General features: G+C 39.6%; 1 protein-coding gene across 2 annotated transcripts in view; it reads left to right on the top strand.

Moving 5' to 3' along the window:
• Myo1h (myosin IH) overlaps positions 1-20,406 on the top strand; it is a 130,113-nt gene that overhangs the window by 73,733 nt on the left and 35,974 nt on the right. The window contains exons 4-9 of one of the 2 annotated variants that reach the window (XM_010603972.3): positions 8,547-8,708; positions 11,138-11,253; positions 12,603-12,801; positions 13,593-13,673; positions 16,168-16,347; positions 19,928-20,026. In XM_010603972.3, the coding sequence (XP_010602274.2) occupies positions 8,583-8,708; positions 11,138-11,253; positions 12,603-12,801; positions 13,593-13,673; positions 16,168-16,347; positions 19,928-20,026 (801 nt within the window). In that variant the 5' untranslated portion in view covers positions 8,547-8,582. Of the gene's footprint in view, positions 1-8,546; positions 8,709-10,358; positions 11,254-12,602; positions 12,802-13,592; positions 13,674-16,167; positions 16,348-19,927; positions 20,027-20,406 lie in introns of those variants that run through there. The other variant, XM_033762374.1, reaches the window with a different exon arrangement.

Genomic DNA, 20,406 nt, shown 5'->3' with positions numbered 1-20,406 from the left:
AAAAAAAAAAAAAAAAAAAAAAAATTGAGTAATGAGAATGACTACAGGTTATGACAAGTGCTATGAAGAAAGAAATAGGTAGGGGGCAGAGACATAAAATAATGGGTAGCTTGCTTGTTTTATAAATTTTCCTTTGAACCAGTAGTACAGATACAGTGTATAATTTTAAATGTACAAACAGATGTACAGTGAAATTTAAGCCCCTTTTCCAGGAGCAGCCACTATAGCTAATTTTGTGGGCATCTTTTTAAGGAGATGTCATAAGTTTATAAACATATATGTCTGTAAATGTTTTTTTCTTGACAATGGACAGCAACCTTTGTAGGAGATTCTATATCTCTGTCATATTTTGACTTAAAAACAATTCGTTCTCGAGAGCTGGTTGTAACTAAAGTTGGTCAGTGAAGGTTCAGGCTCCTCTACACAGACATCAAAGTCTCTCTCCTGTATACAGGCAGATCTCAGTGTCCCTAGAGAGACATAGGCCCAGGATTTCTCAGTGAACCCCACACAGGAAAGGATGTTGTAATGTTCCTTCCAGAACTTTTTAAAGGCTAAATCTGTATCTGAGGCCATCTGAAAACACAAATGGCCAGCATTCAGGTAGTAACTCAAGACTTTGGTCTTAAATTAAAACTAAAACTCTGGTCATAACTCAGGTTGTTCATACATCAGGCCAGTCATAACTCAAGGGCCCACTGTATTTGGATTGTTTTATCTAGAAGATAAGTAGCTAGAAATGCAATTATCACATTAGAGAATATACACCTAACTTTTGAAATATGGTCTCAAATTACTAGAGATACTACAATCTACATACCTTGTTATTTGTAGTAAATATCAGTAGTTCTTTTCCACACTCTTTCCAAGGATGTGTTCCCCAATTTTACCTATAAAATTTTCAAAAATGAAAATGGTATCTGAGTGTATGTTAGTAGTGTTTCTCATCTGAGTAAAGTTGAATAAACGTATCTTCATATGTTACACATTTGTGGTTTTTTCTGAATTGTCTATATCCTTTGTTAATTTTTGGTGTATGTGTTTGGACAGATTGGACTTATTCTTTCATGGGAGCTTTTTATGTTTTAAGGAAATCAATCATCTGTGTAGGATGTGAGTTGCAGATTTTTCCAAAGCTGTTTTGTCTTTCAACTCTGCTTATGCTGTTTCTTCTAGGAAAAAAATATTTCCTATGTGGTTGAATTGACCACTCTCTTTTCTATGGCTTCTCATTTTTGTTTTATGCTTAGAAGCACCCCCACATTCTCACTTTCTTCCAATAATTTTTTTATAATTTTGTTTTGTAATGTTTGACTCTTTCATTCGTCTGGAATAGATTTGGTTCGACTTCCTGTATAGAACTGTCTAGTGTCCCACTGCTACTTTGAAAATTAGGTTGATAAAGGCAATTTTTATATAGTAAAATTCATCCTTTTTAGATGACATGCCTGAGTATTTGTAGTTACACAGGCCACTTACTGAATACTTCCTTGTCTTACCGGAAATTTGAAATCCTGCTTTAATCATCTGGCATTCTAGACAAACTGATTCTGTGGAAAGACTCTGATTGGTGTGGAAAGATGAGTACAAATATCCAAGAAATTTCTGAAAGAAACAGAAAGATTAATGACATGGTATCAGCCTTTGTGACAGTAAGACCTAAACCAAGTAGTGTACCTGAATTCAAGGGTATGTGCTTACACGACAGACAAGCAATCCAACAGAACTCTACAGAAAGGGCAGCACTCTCCCCAAGAGAACGTGGCATATTTTTTATGGGATTTTACTTACTGTACAGTTAGTTGGATTCAGTAGAATTGACTTTGTGGTGCTGAGACTTTCTAGGTAAGAACATGACTTATCTTTCTACTCGTTTAGATCTTCCATATTCCCTAGAATGATGTTAAAATGATTTTTAAAGAGATCTGGCACCTTTGTTAGTAAGCTTATTTTAGATTTTAACCCTTTTGTAGACATAGTAGAATTCCTTCTTTCATTGCACATTCTAGTAATTATTTGGTAGCATTAGTACTATTGATTTCTGTTTTTTTATATTTGCTTGAATTTAAATGTCACATATAATTTTTGGTCAATTTTCTTGGATTTTCCATGCAGATTCTGAGTAATCTTCAAATTTTCTTTCTTTTTTTCTTTCTTTCTTTCTTTCCTTCCTTCCTACCTTCCTTCTTTTCCTTCAGTACTAGGGATTGAACCCAGGGCCTTTATACTAATCTACATCCCCTTTTCAATTTTTAATTCTGCAACAGGGCTTATACTAAGCTACTAGGTTGTCCAGGCTGAGCTGTAAATGCAGTCTTCTTGCCCCAGCCTCCCAAAGTGCTGAGATTGCAGGAATATGCTACCACACCCAGCTTGCTATTTCTTATTTCTTATTTCTTCTTGTTTTGTAATTGCACTGGCTAGTACTTCCGCAACAGTATTAAGGAGGAAGAAAAGACATCCAATATCTGTTTCCTGACTTTAAAAAGTAAACTTCTAAATTTGCCATTTAGAAAGGTACTAGCTTTTGTAATAGTTCTATTTTTAGATGTTAAGTAACTATATTTTATTTTTTGATGGATGATTATAAGAAATGAAAGTTGAGTTTATCAAATACCTTTTTAGAATTTATGAAGATGTATAATTTTCACTCTTGATCTAGTGAGATGATAAATCTATTTCAGTAGATTTTCTGATATCAAACTCCTGAAATAAATTCTATTTGGTCATGTTTTATTTCTTTGTTGTTCTGTTGAATGCAGTTTTCTAATCCCTTACTGATAAATTGGCGTTGATACACCTAAATGGAGTTGGTCTAGTGTTTTTATATTATTGGAAAATACCGCATAGAGTTGTTTAAAAGTTTCTGATGAATTCATGTAGGAAAAGTACTTGGGACAGTGCCTGGTGGATAATAAACTCTGTAACTGTAGAGAGAGAAACACTTTATGATTGCAATAGCAGTGTCTTCTGTATTTGAGAGAAGTGGGGATTTTTTTTTCTGTTTTGAGTTTTCACAAATAAAGCTGCCGAGTTCATTTTGTGCTTGTTCCCCATTGCCCGTAAACAAGAGGAATAAAATCCCTTGGCCGCGGAAATGTGTCTTCACTTTTCTTGGGCTATGCTAATTTGCTTCCCAGTTGTAGCCATTTCCTCTCTCATCCACAGACTACAAACATTTCTGTTGCTCCATATCTTTTCCGATCTGTCTCATTAGGCATTTTACGTTTTGCCAGTTTAGTAAATCTGAAACTCTATCCCACTGAGGTATTAATTTGCATATTTTTCTATTTGTATTTTCCACTTGATTCCATGAAATGCCTTTTTCTTTTGCCTATTATTAGATTAAGCTTTTTTGTCCCTCATTAGCTTGTAGAATCTCTTTATGTATTACAATAGTATTTTCCCACTGTAAGGTTGGTTTGTTGTTGTTTTTTTTTATCTTTTGGTAAATGTTCTTGATTTTACAGTCGAAGTTGCATTTCCTCCGTGTTTCAGTATTTACCTTCAGGTGGCAGAAAATCTTTTAAAAACATAGCTGGGATACCATTATCACACAAATTAGTAACTTCTTACTATAACTCAATATTTAGTCATTGTTCAAAAGTTTCAGATTGTATCAAAATTTTAAAAATAGGCTTCATTTGAACCAGGATTGATACAAGGTTCATGTTGTGATTACTGATAACTTCCTTTCATCTCTCTTTTTTTTTGTTTGTTTTTTAATGTCTGGGCCGGGGGTGTGCCTCGGTGATAGAGCACATGTGCAAGGCCTGGGGTTTGATCCGTAGTCACACAACCAGTCTCCCCACACCCACCTGTCCATATTCTGTGATTATGGACAACTTGCGTCTGTTTTTTTAAATCGCAGTTTCACCAATCTAATTCACATGCCGCGTAATTCATCTGTTTAAAGTGTCCAGGTCAGTGCTTTTTAGTACTTTTGCAGAGTTGTGCAGTCATCAGATCCTGGAAATGTTTCCGTTTCTACCGGGTATCTGTAAGAGTACAATCACTGGGTCAGAGAGTAACTCTCACCACTCGGAAGAGCTGCCAGACTGTGTTCCAAAGTTGCCGTATGATTTTGTGTCGCCGCCATCAGTAGGTCGTGGCTCTGGTGTTTCCACTTCCTCGCCAGGACATACTCGTGTCTGACTTTTTTATTGTAGCCATCTTGGCGAGCATGAAGTGGTAGCTCATTGTAGTTGTGGTTTGCATTTTATTGTTTCATTTCCTCAGCTATAAGTCCTCACTGGGCATGGCGGTGCATGTCTGCTTATAGATTAGAAAGAAATAACTTTAGGGCTGGGGATTTAGCTCAGTGGTTCTGCAGCCTGCTTCAGGTGCAAGGTTCCATGTTTGATCCCCAGTACCAAAAAAGAAAGAAAGAAAGAAAGAAAGGAAGGGAGGGACGGAGGGAGGGAGGGAGGGAGGGAAGGAAGGAAGGAAGGAAGGAAGGAAGGAAGGAAGGAAAGAAAGAAAGAAAGAAAGAAAGAAAGAAAGAAAGAAAGAGAAAGAAAGAAAGAAAGAAAGAAAGAAAGAAAGAAAGAAAGAAAGAAAGAAAGAAAAGAAAGAACGAACTTTAGCAATGTTAATATTTTTTAAATGATTGCCTATAGGAGAAAGAAAGGAATGGTAAAAAGGACAAGATAAAGACCAGTTCTTTAAATATGCTATGTTTATTTTTGTAACCATAAAATATTTTATATAATTATAAAACAAAATTAAATTTAAAAACTAATTCTCCCAAATAAACAGTGAAATCAAGGAAATAAACTTAAATACATATCGAGTTGCTATCGTAGCCATATAGAAATTATTTCAAAGAAATCTAAAATCACAGAAACACGTCTGTACCCTGTAAGATATAGCCTGAGGACAAAGACCTTTAAAAATTGTAGACTGTTTTCGCTAAACTTGTCAGTAACACTGTTGATATTGTTATTTTGAGGCTATTATGAATACAGTGGGGAATAAAGTCTGTGAAAATTGTTACTGAACTAGAATTTTTAAATGGGAGAAAAGGGAAGACACACAAGGAAAATAAGGTTAACTGCAAACCCCTCTGTTACACTTTGAGTTGATGGAATAATCATGATATAGTATTTTAGACACTTCCTCATGAAAAATGGGTATAGTGACCCACCCAAAAATATTGAGCACCCCTAGTGTCTAATTCTGGTATCTACCATCTTTCTCACAGAAAGAAACTAGATTTTGTTAGAAAAACCACAGAGTCGAGGTCTGCGTTGAGACTGTCAGATAAACCTGAAACAACTTGACGTCCTGATAAAGCAGCTGTTAGAGGCTATTAAGCCGTGTCAGAATGGCTAGAAAGACTCCTAAATAGGTCCCCAGTAACCAGAACTGGGCAAGGATAAGCAAAGTTATTGCCATAAAATGAAGTACATCAAATACATTTAAACCCATAAACTCATAACAGTGCTGCTGGGGATTTAGCTCAGTGGCGCCATGCCTGCCTCGCAAGTGCAGGGTCCTGAGTTCGATCCCTGGTACCGGGAAAAAAAAAAAAAAACTTGTTAACAGTGTTAAGCAGTTATTGCTACCTTTGGAGGATACAGTGGTGCCTACTCACTATTCAGAAAACTGCAAATAAGACATTTTTTTCCGGACTTTCCTTTATACATTGTGCCTCAAGACAGCCAAACAGTTGATAGGGAAAGTTTCTCTTTATGTCCAGCTAGTAAATGGAGGATTAATGATAGGCCTGAAATGTTGCCCTTTTGCAAACTCCTACAAAAAAAATATGACTTTAGACAGTAAGGATGGCCACCCCTTGTGTGTCTTCTATCAAAGTACCCTACATTTGTGTGATTTACAAGACCACCCAGTTCTGCATGTGATCTTAACTCTAAATCAAACTACTACCCATTTTCAGGAAATTCCAAAGAAAGAGATGGTGTTTAATGGTCCCATAAGAATGCAGTGAGCACAATCCAGAATGTGGAAATTCTATAGAACAAATTGCCCAACTTCTTCCACAAATTAATTGTAAGAAAGAAAAGGAGAAGAGAACTATAGAGTGGAAAAGAATTGAGAGACTTGTGAAATAAATACAACGTGTAGACTTTGTTTGGGTCTCCTGATTTGAATAAACCAATTGTAAAAAAAAAAAAAAAAATACCATAGAAGAGATTTTAGTTAGTCTAGTGTAGGGAGACACCTGGTGGCCACGCTGGTTTTTTAAACTTTTTATTATGGAAAATTTCAGATTTACAGAAAGTAAACAGAATAGTATAACTCTCCCATCCTCATAATCTACCTTCGACAAATATTAACATTTTGCCCTTCTGACTGCATTTATACCCCTACTCCCTCTCCATCCCCCCATTCAGTTATCTTTATGGTTCTTTCTAAATAAAATGTTATAAGATTTACACACAGCTAAATGCACAACATTTTAACAATGCAGCTTGATGAATAGATACATTCATGTTAACTCACAGGCCTATCAACATCTAGAACATTTCCATACTTCAGACATATCTTTTCCTGAAAACCCCCTAGCCAGGCAACAGTTGTTCTGATTTTTCACTGTAGATTAGCTTTGCTTGTCCTCCAATGTTATATAAATGGAATCACCCCATTTGTACTCTTTTGTGTCTGGGTTCTTTCACTTTGCACAATGTCCGTAAGAGTCATCCATGCTACTGCACGTACCCGTTATTTCTCTTTTATTGCTGGACCCATTCTATTGTGCAGATGTCCCACCTCCCTCCTCCGGTTGATGGATATTTGGATTGTTTCCAGTTTGGAGCCATTGTGAATAAAGTTGAGCTTGAGCTGAACATCACACTCAAGTCTTTTTGTGGACAGGTGTTTACATCTCTCTTGTGTAAATACTTAAGAGTGGAGTTGCTGGATCAAAGGATAGAGGCATGGTTAATTTCATTAGGAACCAGCAGAACTTTTCCCAAAGTGGTTGGATCCCTTTACATTTGTGGCAGCAGTGAATGTGGGGTTCGTTCGGCCCCACTTCCTCACCGGTATCTGGTAACTATCAGGCTTTTCAATTCTAACTCTTCCGGTGGTGAATCGCCGTTCTGGCTTTAATTCACATGTCCCCAGCGATTGATGATGTTGAACGCTTTTCTAGGTGCTTCTGACCACTCATATCTTACTTTGTGAAGTATCCTTGGCAGTCCTGTCCAGATTTTATTAGGCTTATCATTTTATTATTGAACTCCTCATACCTTTTATTACAGATTCAAACCCTCTGCAGCTACATATTTGTGAGTATTTCCCGCAAGCTGCGGCTTGCCTGTTCATTGACTTAATGGTGTATTCAGATGAAAAGTTTTCTATTTGAAGAGGTATAATTTCTTTTTTTTTCTTTGTGTGTGCTGTTCAAGAATGCTTTGTCTTCCTCTAGCTGCTAAGCTATTCCCCTTTTCTTCTAGCTTTATAGATTTTACATTTTATAGATTTTTTTTACATTTACACGTAGGCCTAAGGTGCATTTCAAATTTACATATCTGTTCCATATATACCTCTTACATGTATTTCATGTGTATCACATACGTGTATACCCACATGTGGTGTAAGGTAGAGAGTGAAATATTTGCTTATGGATATCTGTCTGCAGCATTGGTAGAAAACATCCGCAGCCCCAGTTTTATTTGTCAGTTAGTGAATCCTCTAGCTTAGTTTTTCTTTTCAAGGTTGTTTTAGCTATTCTAGGACCTTTACCTGTTCATTGATGCTATTGTCACCTTATTGCCTCTTATATCCAAATTCTCCTTTCATACCTGCTCTGTAGTGATGAATGGGAGTCAAGCATTTCTGCTTGGAGAGAGCGTGATATTAATTTTGTCACTAGAAGGTGCTGGAGGGACATCGCAACAGCAGGAAGTTTCTCTTCCGGGTTCCCTTTGACCCTTCGTGGAATACATAAAAATCCAGAAATCAAGTTCAGAGTCAGGCTGTCGAGGTTCATGTTCTGGCTCTGCCTTTTGGCAGATCTTGGACATGGTTTATAACATCCCCATGCCTCAATTTCCTAGGCTATAGAATGTGTATAATAATAGTACTGACTTCATAGCCAGAATGAAGATTAAATAAGATAATGCAAATCAAACCCTTGGAATTCATAGTACCCAACCCAGGAAATGCTTGCTTTCTGTTAACTGCTGTTACTGTGGTCCTTTATACACATGTGCATGGTTATGTATCGCTTGACACTTGGGGATATGGTCTAAAAAATGCATCATCGGCCGATTTTAGCTTTCTGTGAATATCATAGACCCAGATGGTGCAGCATGTCTCTCCCAAGCTATGTATTTGAAAGAGTAATGAGTATGCTAGTCAGTTGTAACACAATGGTTAAGTATTTATGAACCTCAACATATTTAAACATATGAAAGGTACAGTAAAAATACTAATAAAATATACAGGAAATTTTTAGCTGCATTATAATCTCAGTTTTCTGCTATCCCAGGGTTTGCCATCTGGTTAATCCTATTCACTAGACATGTACTAGAAATCTAGGGTAAATGAGCTGCTGAGGAATGTTCTATCTCCTGTAGAAAGAAGAGGTGAGGAGGCGGCACATTCGTCTGCACATGGAAGGGACACTGACTGCCCGGGACAAGGTCGGCGTGCAGGATTTTGTGCTGTTGGACGCACACACCAGCGAATCTGCCTTCATGGACAATCTTCGCAAGCGTTTCAGCGAGAACCTCATATATGTAACCTAACACAGTTCTCAGCTTTTTTTCTGCATTGTTTGTTCCTTTCCTGCCTTTATCAGCCTCGGTGATTGTGAAAGATGTTACTCTCTTAGCTTAGCCATGAAGTGAAGGTGCCGGGATGTACATCCAAATGTACTTTGGTCCTTCATGCTAAGGTTTTTATGGTAGCAGGTGATAGAGACTCAGGCCTCAGCCACAAAAGGAAACCATAACTTTGGGGTCCAGGAACACATTCTAGGGTTTTAGACAATGCTCTGAGGACTCTTTCTCCATCTCTCTGCTTTGCTTTCTTTTGCATTGGTTTTCTTCTTGGGCAGCCTCTTTCTTTTGTGGTAGGATGGTAGCCAGCAGGCCCAGGCTGATGCTTTAACAGCTAGTGTTGCTACTGAGAAGGAGCAATTCTGAGAGACAGTTCTAGCATATGTCCCAGAGCTGATGTTGGTTGGCTCTGACTGGCCCATCTGGAGTCATATGCCCCTATTTCACCCAGTTCCAATTGCTAATCTAATGCCTATTCTGACTGGCCAACCTAAATTACTAGGTCCACCTTTGGAGGCAAGGGCTAGGGTCAGAACTCCACCACTATCCCATGACCAAGAGCCAGGGAAAAGAGTCCTCAAAGGAATCTGCTGGAAGAAGAAGTAATAAATGCCAGGAAGGCAGAGTAAGAACAGGAGAGGTCTCAAGACATCCCGTAAATTCTCAAGGGCCTGGACTAAAGCAGTTCACCAGACTTCTCAGATTGTTCTCGTTGCAAACAAGCAGTGGCCAGTTTTTATTAAATGCTCCCATTCATCACCACATCCCGATTTCCTTGTTCAAGTTTCACATAAATGTCTCCTAGATAAATTTTATAGTGTTTCTGTGTGTCGTGAGGTTTATTAAAATTACTTGATTTTTAAGTTTTTATTAGCCTTTATTAAGATTAAATTAGAACTGTGCACGGTGGCACATGCCTGTCATCTCAGGGCTCTATTTGTCTCAAAAACAAAACAAAGGCTTTTAAAGGGTTGGGGATACAGCACAGGCCCTGGATTCAAGCCCAAGTACCACCACCAAAAAAATAAAAAGTAAATTAAAAAATCAGAAGCAGTTTAAAAATATTTGTCTTCTAGGTAAATTGTCTGTAATGATTCCTATTATTTAATCTATATGTTGAAACCAAAGTTACCAGAAAAAATAAGCAAGATTTTATCCCATAGCCTAACTTCCAGGATTATCACCTTTAATTGTAAAAATAGAAAAAAATCAAACTAATTTTCTGTGTAAGCAAAGGAGAAATAACATGATATACAATAAAAACTGGATAATAGGATCGTTCGGACTAAGCTAAGAGTTTCTAATTTCAACTGATCGAACAGGAACTATCTCCCACCCTCAGTGGGTACCTCCTGACGGAAACAGTATTGAATTGTAGTCACAACACTCTCCTCTGTTCTCATTGTGTTTGAGTTTGTCCTGGAGATTGGAGACATGAGCCGGGATGACATTAACATAATCCTAACATAGGCTTTAATATCTCCGGGATTTAAAAACGCAACAAATTGAGAATCTGAAGATATCAGATGCATTCTCAAAAGAGCCCCAGATATTTACCTTTTCTGTATAATATCTTAGAGCTCCTTATCCATAAATGTATTCCAGGAAGTCTTATATTAGTGGCTATGTTGCCAATGTGAGTATTGACAAACCTTGACTATGAATAGAATTTAACATTGAACTCTAGAGACGTAAGTGCCAGTCATGGGAGCATTCTGCCCAACTCCAGAAGGCTGGTGGGTGCATTTGTCCTGCATATTCACTTTTGTGAAGCATAAATCACACCCATCACTTCTCCCTAAGCCATGTGCTGATGTAACAGTTCAGAGCAGGTATTTGGTTTCAGCGAGGAGGAACTGTCCGGCATACATTGCGTTTGGAACAAACCTAGCTCCTTGTGGCAGCCCCAGGGCCTGCGTGATAAGGACCTGCTGGCTCCTGACACCCTCCCTTCCCATCCCCCTCCTTCCCTCACTTGTGGCATCAGTCACACTTGGCTTCAGTACAGCAGCCTGCTGCAATTGTCCCTTTAGCCTGGAAGGCCCCTCCTGCCCGCTCTTCCCGTGACTGGTTCTTCAGCCTTCAAGTTTTCACTCAGATGTCACCTTAGTAAAGCCTCCCAGAAGCCACTAGTTAATGTGGCCTTCCTCACTTATTTACACCTGCATGACCCTGTGTACTCCTTTCTATGTAGTTCCTTATGTACTCCTATGTAGCTCCTTGAAGCTGTCTTGATCTCCCACAAGCTCCATGACATCAGAGGACCCCCTCCCCCGTTGGATTGGTTGTGTTATAGCCCCAGTGCTGAATGAACACCCCAGGATCATAGAGTGTGACAGTCATTTGTGCCCAGAATGCCTCACTCATGCTGTGGTCCATCCCTCTAGACATATATTGGGACTCTCCTTGTGTCTGTGAATCCATACCAGGAGCTCGGAATCTATACTATGAGACAGATGGAACTTTATCAAGGGGTCAATTTCTTTGAACTGCCACCACATGTGTAAGTAAGGTCATCCCTAGGAGTATTTTCTGTTTTTTCCTATTCTTTCTCTTTTCTTCCATGCCTCTTTTCCCTTCTTCCCAACCACTCACCATTCCATCCGTCCTATCCATCCATCCATCCATCCATCTCTTCATTCAAATCCTTGATGCATGCTTATTAACATATTGCTGCATGCTCTTTAAGCTGCTACCTCCTTGTGAAATAAGTCAAAGCAATAGAAAACATTAGGAGGTCATTCTGGAATCTCAGTTTAAATAGACAAGAGTGGAATCTGTGCAACTGCCAAGAAATGTAAAACAGTGGCTAGAGAGGAGCTTTCTCTGGAAAGTGTCTTGCTGTAGTGCCATCTACTGGTGTCTCAGAGTCATGGCCGCTAAGGTGAATGGCCACTGGTAGAAATTTAACAGGCCGGCAGTACCTTAAGATGAGCAATTTCCTGCCTAGTCTGTGTGCTAAAGGCTTTGCTGAATTTCCCCTCTTCCTCCCTGGTTGACTTCTGAGCTAACATTTAGTTTCTCTCCTCAATGTCCTGGTGACTCAGCTGTTCCACTTCTTAGAGCATTTATAAACCTTTCTGCGTCACCACCACTGAGCCCTGAAATAACCAGGACCAGGATGACTTTCACACTTTGGTTTCTGATCTTAGAATTAAGGCCTTTATAATACTTTTACCTCTTGTCCTAAGGGTATCACAAAAGTTTCTGAAATCTCTTTGCTTTCCTCTCTGCATTCTGAGTGTTCTAGGTTATGAGGAAAAGAGAAAATATGAGATCTTTTTATTTATTGAATTATTTAATGGGCAAGATGTTTCCACCTACAGTTAATAGCATGTGTCTTGGGGATGTAATGTATAACTGACTTATTCTTAAAAGGAATGTAGTTGGTTTTTAAAAAATAAATTGTTGGGCCGGGGATTTAGCTCGGTGGTTCTGCTGCCTGCCTTGCAAGCGCAAGGTCCTGAGTTCAATCCCTGGTACCAGAAAAAAATGTAAAATAAAATAAATTGTTGAGGCTGGGCATGTAGCTCAGTGGTAGAACACTTGCCTAGGATGCATGAGAGCCTAGCTCCATTCGCAGCACCAAATAAATTAATTTGATAAAGTTCAAGAAGTATTTTCCTCACTGCTCAAATTCATCACTTCAACCCTTCTATTTGAGTTTTGATATCTATTGCTGTTTGCTTTTGATCACTAAGTGGATCATGTCGAGGATTTGATATCTGTCTGAACTCGGGGTCCATGATTCACAGCCAAGGGACAGAGTACTCTGTTTTTCTGCCATGGCAAGTATCAGAGCCAAGGGCAGTGGCATCAAAACCAATTTGTCTGTGTCCATTCCCTCTCTAGTTATGCCATAGCTGACAATGCTTACCGAATGATGTGCTCAGAGCTAAATAACCACTTTATCCTCATTTCTGGAGAGAGCGGGGCAGGGAAAACAGAAGCCTCTAAGAAGATCCTCCAGTATTTTGCAGTGACCTGCCCGATGACCGAATCACTACAAATAGCCCGTGATAGGCTGCTGCTCTCCAATCCAGTGCTGGAGGTAAGTGACCTCTGAGGATCTGTACAGGGGAGTTCCAAGGGACTGCTCAAAAGAATCATCCTGCCTTGACCGAACAGTCAGAATGAACAGATCACCGCCAAGAAAAGGCGTCTCCCAGGCAGTGTTGTTGTTCAGATGACCCTGAAATGGCACAGCTGGGTTCTAATCCAGCTTGCCAAACACCTGCAAGGCTCCTCCGCAAGCCTCTCCAAATCCCAGTCTGTCTCCTCCTCAGCAGAATGGGCCTGCTTCTTGGATCTGACCCTTAAGAAGTTTTGAGAATTAAAGAAAATGAATGCCTGAAAAGCACACAGAAGAATTAGTAAGCCCTAAAATATTATTAATATTTTTATTTAATTAAAATCATTTTGGTTATTATTACTTCTACTATGACTTCCACTATTACAATTCACCAACTTGCTGGATAGTTTTGAACAAGGTATTTTCTCCTGTGTTTTTGATGCCCTGTCTGTAAAGTTGCTTCTGGCTACAGGGATTTCCCAGGAGACCCTTTGAGCTAAACAATTCAGTATGAGTAGTGGGATGGGTCTGTCAGCTATACCTTGTAGAAGGGCTGGGCCTAGGTATCTCTCCTCATTATCTTCCTAGATTGGATTCTAGGGAGACCATCTTTCCCTAACTCTAGCATTCAGTGCCACATAGTTAGCAAACCCTTGTTACAAGATAAGTTGTGTCTTTCCTCCATAGCTCCTCCATTCTCATAGAAAGCGTATTATTTGAGGTTGAAAACTAGACAAGTAAATGATAGTGAATGATACTTTGTTTTCCAGGCCTTTGGCAATGCCAGAACACCCCGGAATGACAACTCCAGCAGATTCGGAAAATACATGGACATACAGTTTGACTTTCAGGTACTCAAACTCCTAATGTTGGTGCTTGAGGACCCTTGTTTGGCCAATGATAGAAACCAACCCAAGGTACCTTAGGGTGGAAAGGGCATTTCTTGGCTCAAACAGCTAAAAAAATCTAATTTTAGGAAATGCAAATATAGACCACAATGAGACACCACTGTATACCTTCTGGGTGGACAAGAATTAAGAGGATAGGGTATTGAAGATGTGGAACATTGGAATTTACACACTCTAAGGTGTGAATTGGTGCAACCCATTTGGAAAATGGTAGGTTGAACCAATGATACGATGGTTCCTTGTGAAGTTGGCATCACATAATGTAAGGTGCAGCCATTCTACTCCCAGAGATAGTCCCACAGGTGTGGGAGCATAGTCACCACAGCCCTGACAGTGATGGCGGGAAGACCAGGAAGAGCCAGCACATCTGGAGAGGGCTCAGTGCCTGCTGAAGGATAACGGCGAACTGTGGTGTGTTCACACAGGGTGGACTATAGAGCAGAGGAGCACCGCTCACAGAGAGTGGATGAACAGGACTTACACTGTGTGCCAGTGTGATACCATCTTTTATAAAGCCTTGAAAACAAATCGAAAGTAAACAACATATTGTACAGGCACGCCTGCCTATGGGACAGAGGTCAGCAAACATTTGTAGATCGGGCTGAATAGAGATTTTTAGGCCATTTGAGCTGTACAGTTTCTCCTGCAACTTCTCAGCTCACCTGTAATGGGAAAGTGGCTGTCAGCAGTACATAAGGGAGTGGGTGTGACTGTGCTCTACCCGGAGCGGAAATGGGCTAGCGTACGTGGGTAGACAGTTCTTAAGGACACATTTTCCAAGTGGCAAAGTGGCCCTTAGCCAAGAGAATAGCACCTGTCTGAGGGTGGCGATGAAGACAGATTGGCTCAGAGCCTCCCGAAAGGCTGGTCTGCAGTCTTTCATGGGGTGTGCACTAGACATTTAATAACGAGGCATCTTTTTAAATTTTTAAAGTTAAACATATATCCCAAAAAAGACACAAATCATGAGAGCATCCGCATATGTATCTACCTGTGTAGCCAGCACTCTGATCATGATTAAAAATTTTTTCTAGCATCTAGCATGTCTGCCAACAGTAACCCACTTTCCAAGAGTTACCCCTCTAACCACACATGCATGTTACTGGTTCTTGAATGTCACATAAAAGGAATTATACGCTATGCTACTTTATTTCTGACTTCAATCAAAATTCCGTCTGCAAGATCTATGCATCTCAGCTGGTTGTGGTGGCACACACCTGTAACCCTTGCACTCTGGGAGGCTGAGACAGGTGGATTCTAAGTTTGAGCCCAGTCTGGGTAACTTAGCAGGGCTCAATCTCAAAATAAAATTTAGAAATGGGGTGAGGATGTAGCTCAATGTGAAGGTCCTTGGTTTAATCCCCAGTTCTACAAATAATGAAAAAGAAAGAGATTCAACTATATTGTTTATTGTTTAGTTGTATAACTGCATTGCAATTTATGTATTCTATTGGTGGACCTTGGGATTGCTTGCAGCTGGAGGCTATTACAAATAGTGCTCTGAACATCCTGGAATGTGTCTTTAGTGGGTACCAGCACTCATTTATGTTGGGTGTATACCCACAAATTGAACTGTTGGCTTCTTACCAGCTGTGTTGCGACAATTAACGACTGCTCCCAGTTGCTCCATACTCTAGTTGCCAACGTTTGTATTGTTAGTGTTTTTAGTTTCAGAAATTCTGGTGGGGTATAATACTTTTCAATCGTGATTTAAGTATCTGCCTGATAATTAACTAAGTTTTGTTTATTGGACATTTAAAGGTTTTTTTTCAAGTGTTTTGCTCATTTTTAATTTGGTTGTTTGTTCTTATTGACTTGTAAGAGTTTGATATATGTTCTAGAAAAAAAAAAGCTTATTGGATACATTATTTCAAATGATAAGGGCCAGGGATGTAGCTCAGGGGTGCTCCACCTGCCTGGCAAGCACAAGGTCCTGAGTTCAATCCCCAATATAGAAAAAAAAATAATCAAGACAGTATGGATGACATGAGGAAAGATAAAGAAGCCAGTAGACCAGACACACACACACACACACACACACACACACACACACACACACACACGCACGCACACACATATACTTGTGACAAAGACACCACCATGATTCAGTAAGGAGGGATAGGATCATCTTTCCAATAAATGGTGCCAGTCAAGTGTATGTCACTGTGGATAAGAAAGACCTTTGACCCTTACCTCACTCCATAAATAAAAATTAGGTAGTAATGGATCATAGCCCTAAACATAAACAGTGAAACACTCAAACACAGAAAATACTTTCATAATCTCCAGAGATTTGTTTCAAGTGGGCAAAAATCTTTTTAAAACAGAACCCAGGGAACAGGAATCATAGAAGATCAATAGATCAGGCTTAATTCAAATTAAAAACTTCTGGCTTGATTGTTAATTGTCATCACACCATTTTTATTCTGTCTTGAAGGGCGTTCCCGTTGGTGGGCATATCATCAGTTACTTGATAGAAAAGTCCCGAGTCGTCCATCAAAACCAGGGTGAACGGAATTTCCACATCTTCTACCAGCTGCTAGCGGGCAGTGAAGCAGACCACCTCGCTTACCTGGGACTCGAGCGAGACCCCCAGCTGTATAAATACCTCTCACAGGTTGGAAGGACCAGCACCTGGCTTTTGACCCCTGGGAGGAGGGGACCCAGGGGTGTTTGTGGAAGTACCCTACAATGTTCAAGCACGTTCAGGTTCCGTTCTGGATGTATTCTCCTTACCACAAGCAAGCTAACCTATCTTCTTTTCTTCCTGACAGTTATATCATCTGGTAAAGCATCTCAATGCCTAGGCAAATGGCTGTCAGGCCTGGCTGAAATTAGAATCACTTGAGAAGTCTTTTAAAAACTCAGATACAGGGGCCAGGGATTTGGCTCAGTGGTTTAGCCACCTGCCTCGCTGAGCTGGATCCCCGGTGCCAAAAAAAAGATGTAAAAACTCAGATACCTGGGCTGGAGAGAGAGTTCAGTGAGAGAGCACTTGCCTAGCATGCACAAGGCCTTGGGCTCCGTCCTCGGTATTATAAAACTCTCCACAGATGCCGCCAGAGATTTGGCTTTAGTGGATCTGCAATGGGATCTGGGCATCGAAGCTGTTGTAAATGTTCCCTTAGACTAGGGATGTAGGTCAGTGGTAGAGCACTTACCTGGGCGCTGAGTTGGAGCCCCAGAACCATTAAACAAACTCCTTGAGAACTGCTGGTCTAGATGTGATAAAAACTCTTTCTCTATACAGACACTCCTTGTTTAACAACCCAGTCCGGTCACCTAGATCATTATATTAATTGGTCACTAAATCAGGAATCATATATAGTATGTATATTACTGGATCCAGAACAAAGAAATGGTCAAAGGGAACTCCAACTTGATGACTTTGCTTTAATTTTTTTATAACTCTCACATGCAGTACTGTAACATATAACAGAACATAAAACTACTGTACTACTGTACAATCAGCATAAGTCAGAGTAGTGCATACATAAGGTGTACTGTACCAAGAAAAAAAACATTGATACTCTATCAACAAGATGTACAGAACTGCACAAAAAGACAAAAAGACAGGTTGTAGGTCTGAGCGGCGGATCATAAGTCCAAACAGCATGTGTGCCTTGGTAATAAGTCTGAACAGTCGTTAAGTGGGTAGGTCGATAAAAAAGAAGTACCCTTACTCACAACCTATGCTGCTCTGATCTGCTTTCAAGCTACTCTTGAAAAGACTTTCCCCACCATCCTGCCTATCGCCTTGAGAACTCATAGCTGCAACGAACACACTGCCTTACAGAAATAGTTCAAGTCATTCCTATATGCAACTCTAGGATCTGATGGTATAATGCCGACTCAGAATTTAACTTTGTGACATTAATTTTTCTGCAGTCCATTCTAGGGCTTGAGAATGCCCAGGTTGTTCGATGTTACTAGCACTTTTTGCCCCGAGATTATTTTATTATTTTACTTTTACCTTTTTACTGTGCCTGGCTTTTTAAGTGAGGTCACTTTGCAGAGCACAGTTTGGAGCAGAGAACAAGAGAGAAAGAGAGAGAGAGAGAGAGAGAGAGAGAGGGAGGGAGGGAGGGAGAGAGGGGAGGGAGAGGGAGAAACAAGACCCTATAGCCTGTAGTCAGTGTCATAAAATGAGGATCCACATTTCATAGAAACCTTGGAAAAGGAGCCTTGGCAAGTTTACCTTTAAAAAGGAATAATAAGGAAAAGAATTTTGTAATCTTACTTTATATTTAACAAGCCTTGAACTAGGTCCTGGAATGAGGAACAAATCATTTTTTATTTTTTGGTGTGTGTGTGGTGCTAGGAGTTGGACTCGGGACCTCACACATGGAAGGCAAGTACTTTACCACTGAGCTACATCCCCAGTGTCCTCAGTACTTTTTTTTTTCATCTTGATACAGAGTCTCACAAAGTTAGGATCCTCCTGCCTCATCCTTCCCAGTGGCTGGGATTACAGTTGTACACCTCTGTGCCCAGCTGATTTTTTTTTTTTTAAAGGGGACCAGTTTTTCCAACAAATCTGTATGATTGCATTATGTTTGAATTGTCAAAGTACGATCAGTGAGGATCAATTTATAAAAATATTTGAGTCCATCGCTTTCCCAAAGGCTTCTCTAGCCCTGCATAGTCCAATCCTCCTCCTCCGGAATGTGCCATACCTTTATTCTTCTAAAGTGTTTCTAGCCACATTCGTTCAGCCTGATCCTGACATCTCATTGGCTTTGGAAAGAGTTTAGCAATTTGCCACTATTGGTCTTTTTTTTTTTTAATCAATTTCACAATGTCCTGTGACTTTGGTGAAATGTATGGCCTTACTTCATACTATACTGCATTATCACCAGTCCAGCGGGTGTCACAGAGGGGCTGACCTGCAAGCATCTTCCCCTAAGGGGACAGCAGCAGGTGTTGCTGGTGTGGCAAAGAGCACAGTCATCCTACAGTCTCCACAGGAGCTGGATTCCACGACGGCACAGTCTGGAGGATGTTCCAGTGTCTTACGTGAAATGACGGACAGCTGGGCATAGTAGCACATGCCTGTAATCCCATCACTCTGGGAAGCTGAGGCAGGAAAACTGCCAGTTTGAATCCAACCTTAGCAATTTAGTTATTTAGTGAGACTCTGTCTCAAAATAAAAAATAAAAATGGTTGGAAATGTAGCTCACTGCAAAGGCCTTGGGTTCAAGCCCCAGTACCCCAATAAACATAGTGCCAAAGAAATTCCATATAACCTACATACCTCCTATATATTTTAAATCATCTCTAGGTTACTTACAATACCTAATACAATGTAAAGCCTATGTAGATAGTTGTCATAGTGCATTGTTTGAGGAATAATAAGAAGAAAAACGTCTACACAGGTTTAATACAGATATTTTTTCAAACATTTTCAATTCATGGTTGACATGAAGTAGGTGGAATTCAAATTAAGGACACAGAGGGCTGATGAGAGATTGTAAATTTTCGGCTGGCTGATTCACAGGTGAATATTTTCACAGTATGAAGCCTTTGAATGTCCCATGTAACAACGACATTTTTTAAGACAATCTTTAGAGAATCAGGAAGCTGGGAATTCCTTGTATTACAAGATAATAGAAAACATCTGTCTAGAATTTTTTTTTCTCTTTAAATTGTGAGGCCGATCCATCTCTTATTTAGAATACGACTTCCAACTGAAAAGCCCTGCCACATCTCTGCTGGTGATCATTTCTGTATAATCTGTGTTTCCCTGAAAGCCAAGTCTGTTTTTCCTTGGGTGAGGCTTCCTTCTGTCTAGAAATGCAGAGATTCCTGGAGTGGGTGGAGATTGTTTTCTGAATTTAAGCATCAAAATTTCCCTCCATGTTTCAGCAGATAATTATTAGGACATGGCTTCAATTTATTTAGCAAAAATAAAAGGAAAAATTATACTTAATGACACAGACAAAACGATATTCTGCTAGGTAACTTTGTAAGTTTTCTCAGAACAAAAATTAAAGATAAAACTCTAAATAAATTTGAAGAAGCCAGCAGTTGGCAAAGCATCATGTGCTAGACAGAGTAAAACCTGTTTGTTTACAATCCAGTGCATTATAGAACTAGCTTTTGCATGCTTGGAGAGAAAAGCATTTTGATTTAGGAATACGTGTGTGCGCCCTTCACTGTCCTTACAATTAAAATCAGTGAGCCAATCTTGTCACAGGATCATTGTGCCAAAGAATCGTCTGTTAATGACAAAAACGACTGGAAAACGGTTTCCGATGCCTTTTCTGTCATTGATTTTACGGAAGCTGACCTTCAGGTAAGGGTCCTGGGGTTTTCTCTGTGGAACTAAGGAACAGTCCCAGTGGCTTGGAGTTTGTATTGCCAGACTCAGCACATAAAACTAGAGGATACCCAGTTACATATGCATTTCAGATAAAGAGGGAATAATGTTTCAGAGTAACTATGTCCTAAATATTGCATATGGACAAAAAAGGATTTAAAAATTTTTCATTGCTTTATGTAATTTCAAATGTTAACTGGGGATTTGTATTTTTGTGACAACCTTAATTTTTTCCAGTATGTACAAAGAGGAGGCTATGTAATTATTTCTCCAAGTTCAGTTCAGTCTCAACAATTTAGATCCACTAGATTGTGGCATGACTGTTTATTTATGCTTCTTTTTTTTTTTTTTTTTTT

This window comes from Fukomys damarensis, unplaced genomic scaffold (assembly GCF_012274545.1).
Source record: "Fukomys damarensis isolate Sample0158 unplaced genomic scaffold, DMR_v1.0_HiC HiC_scaffold_12, whole genome shotgun sequence".
NCBI lineage: Eukaryota > Metazoa > Chordata > Mammalia > Rodentia > Bathyergidae > Fukomys > Fukomys damarensis.
The sequence above is the reverse complement of the archived record's forward strand: the minus strand, read 5'-3'. Positions and strand labels throughout refer to the sequence as shown.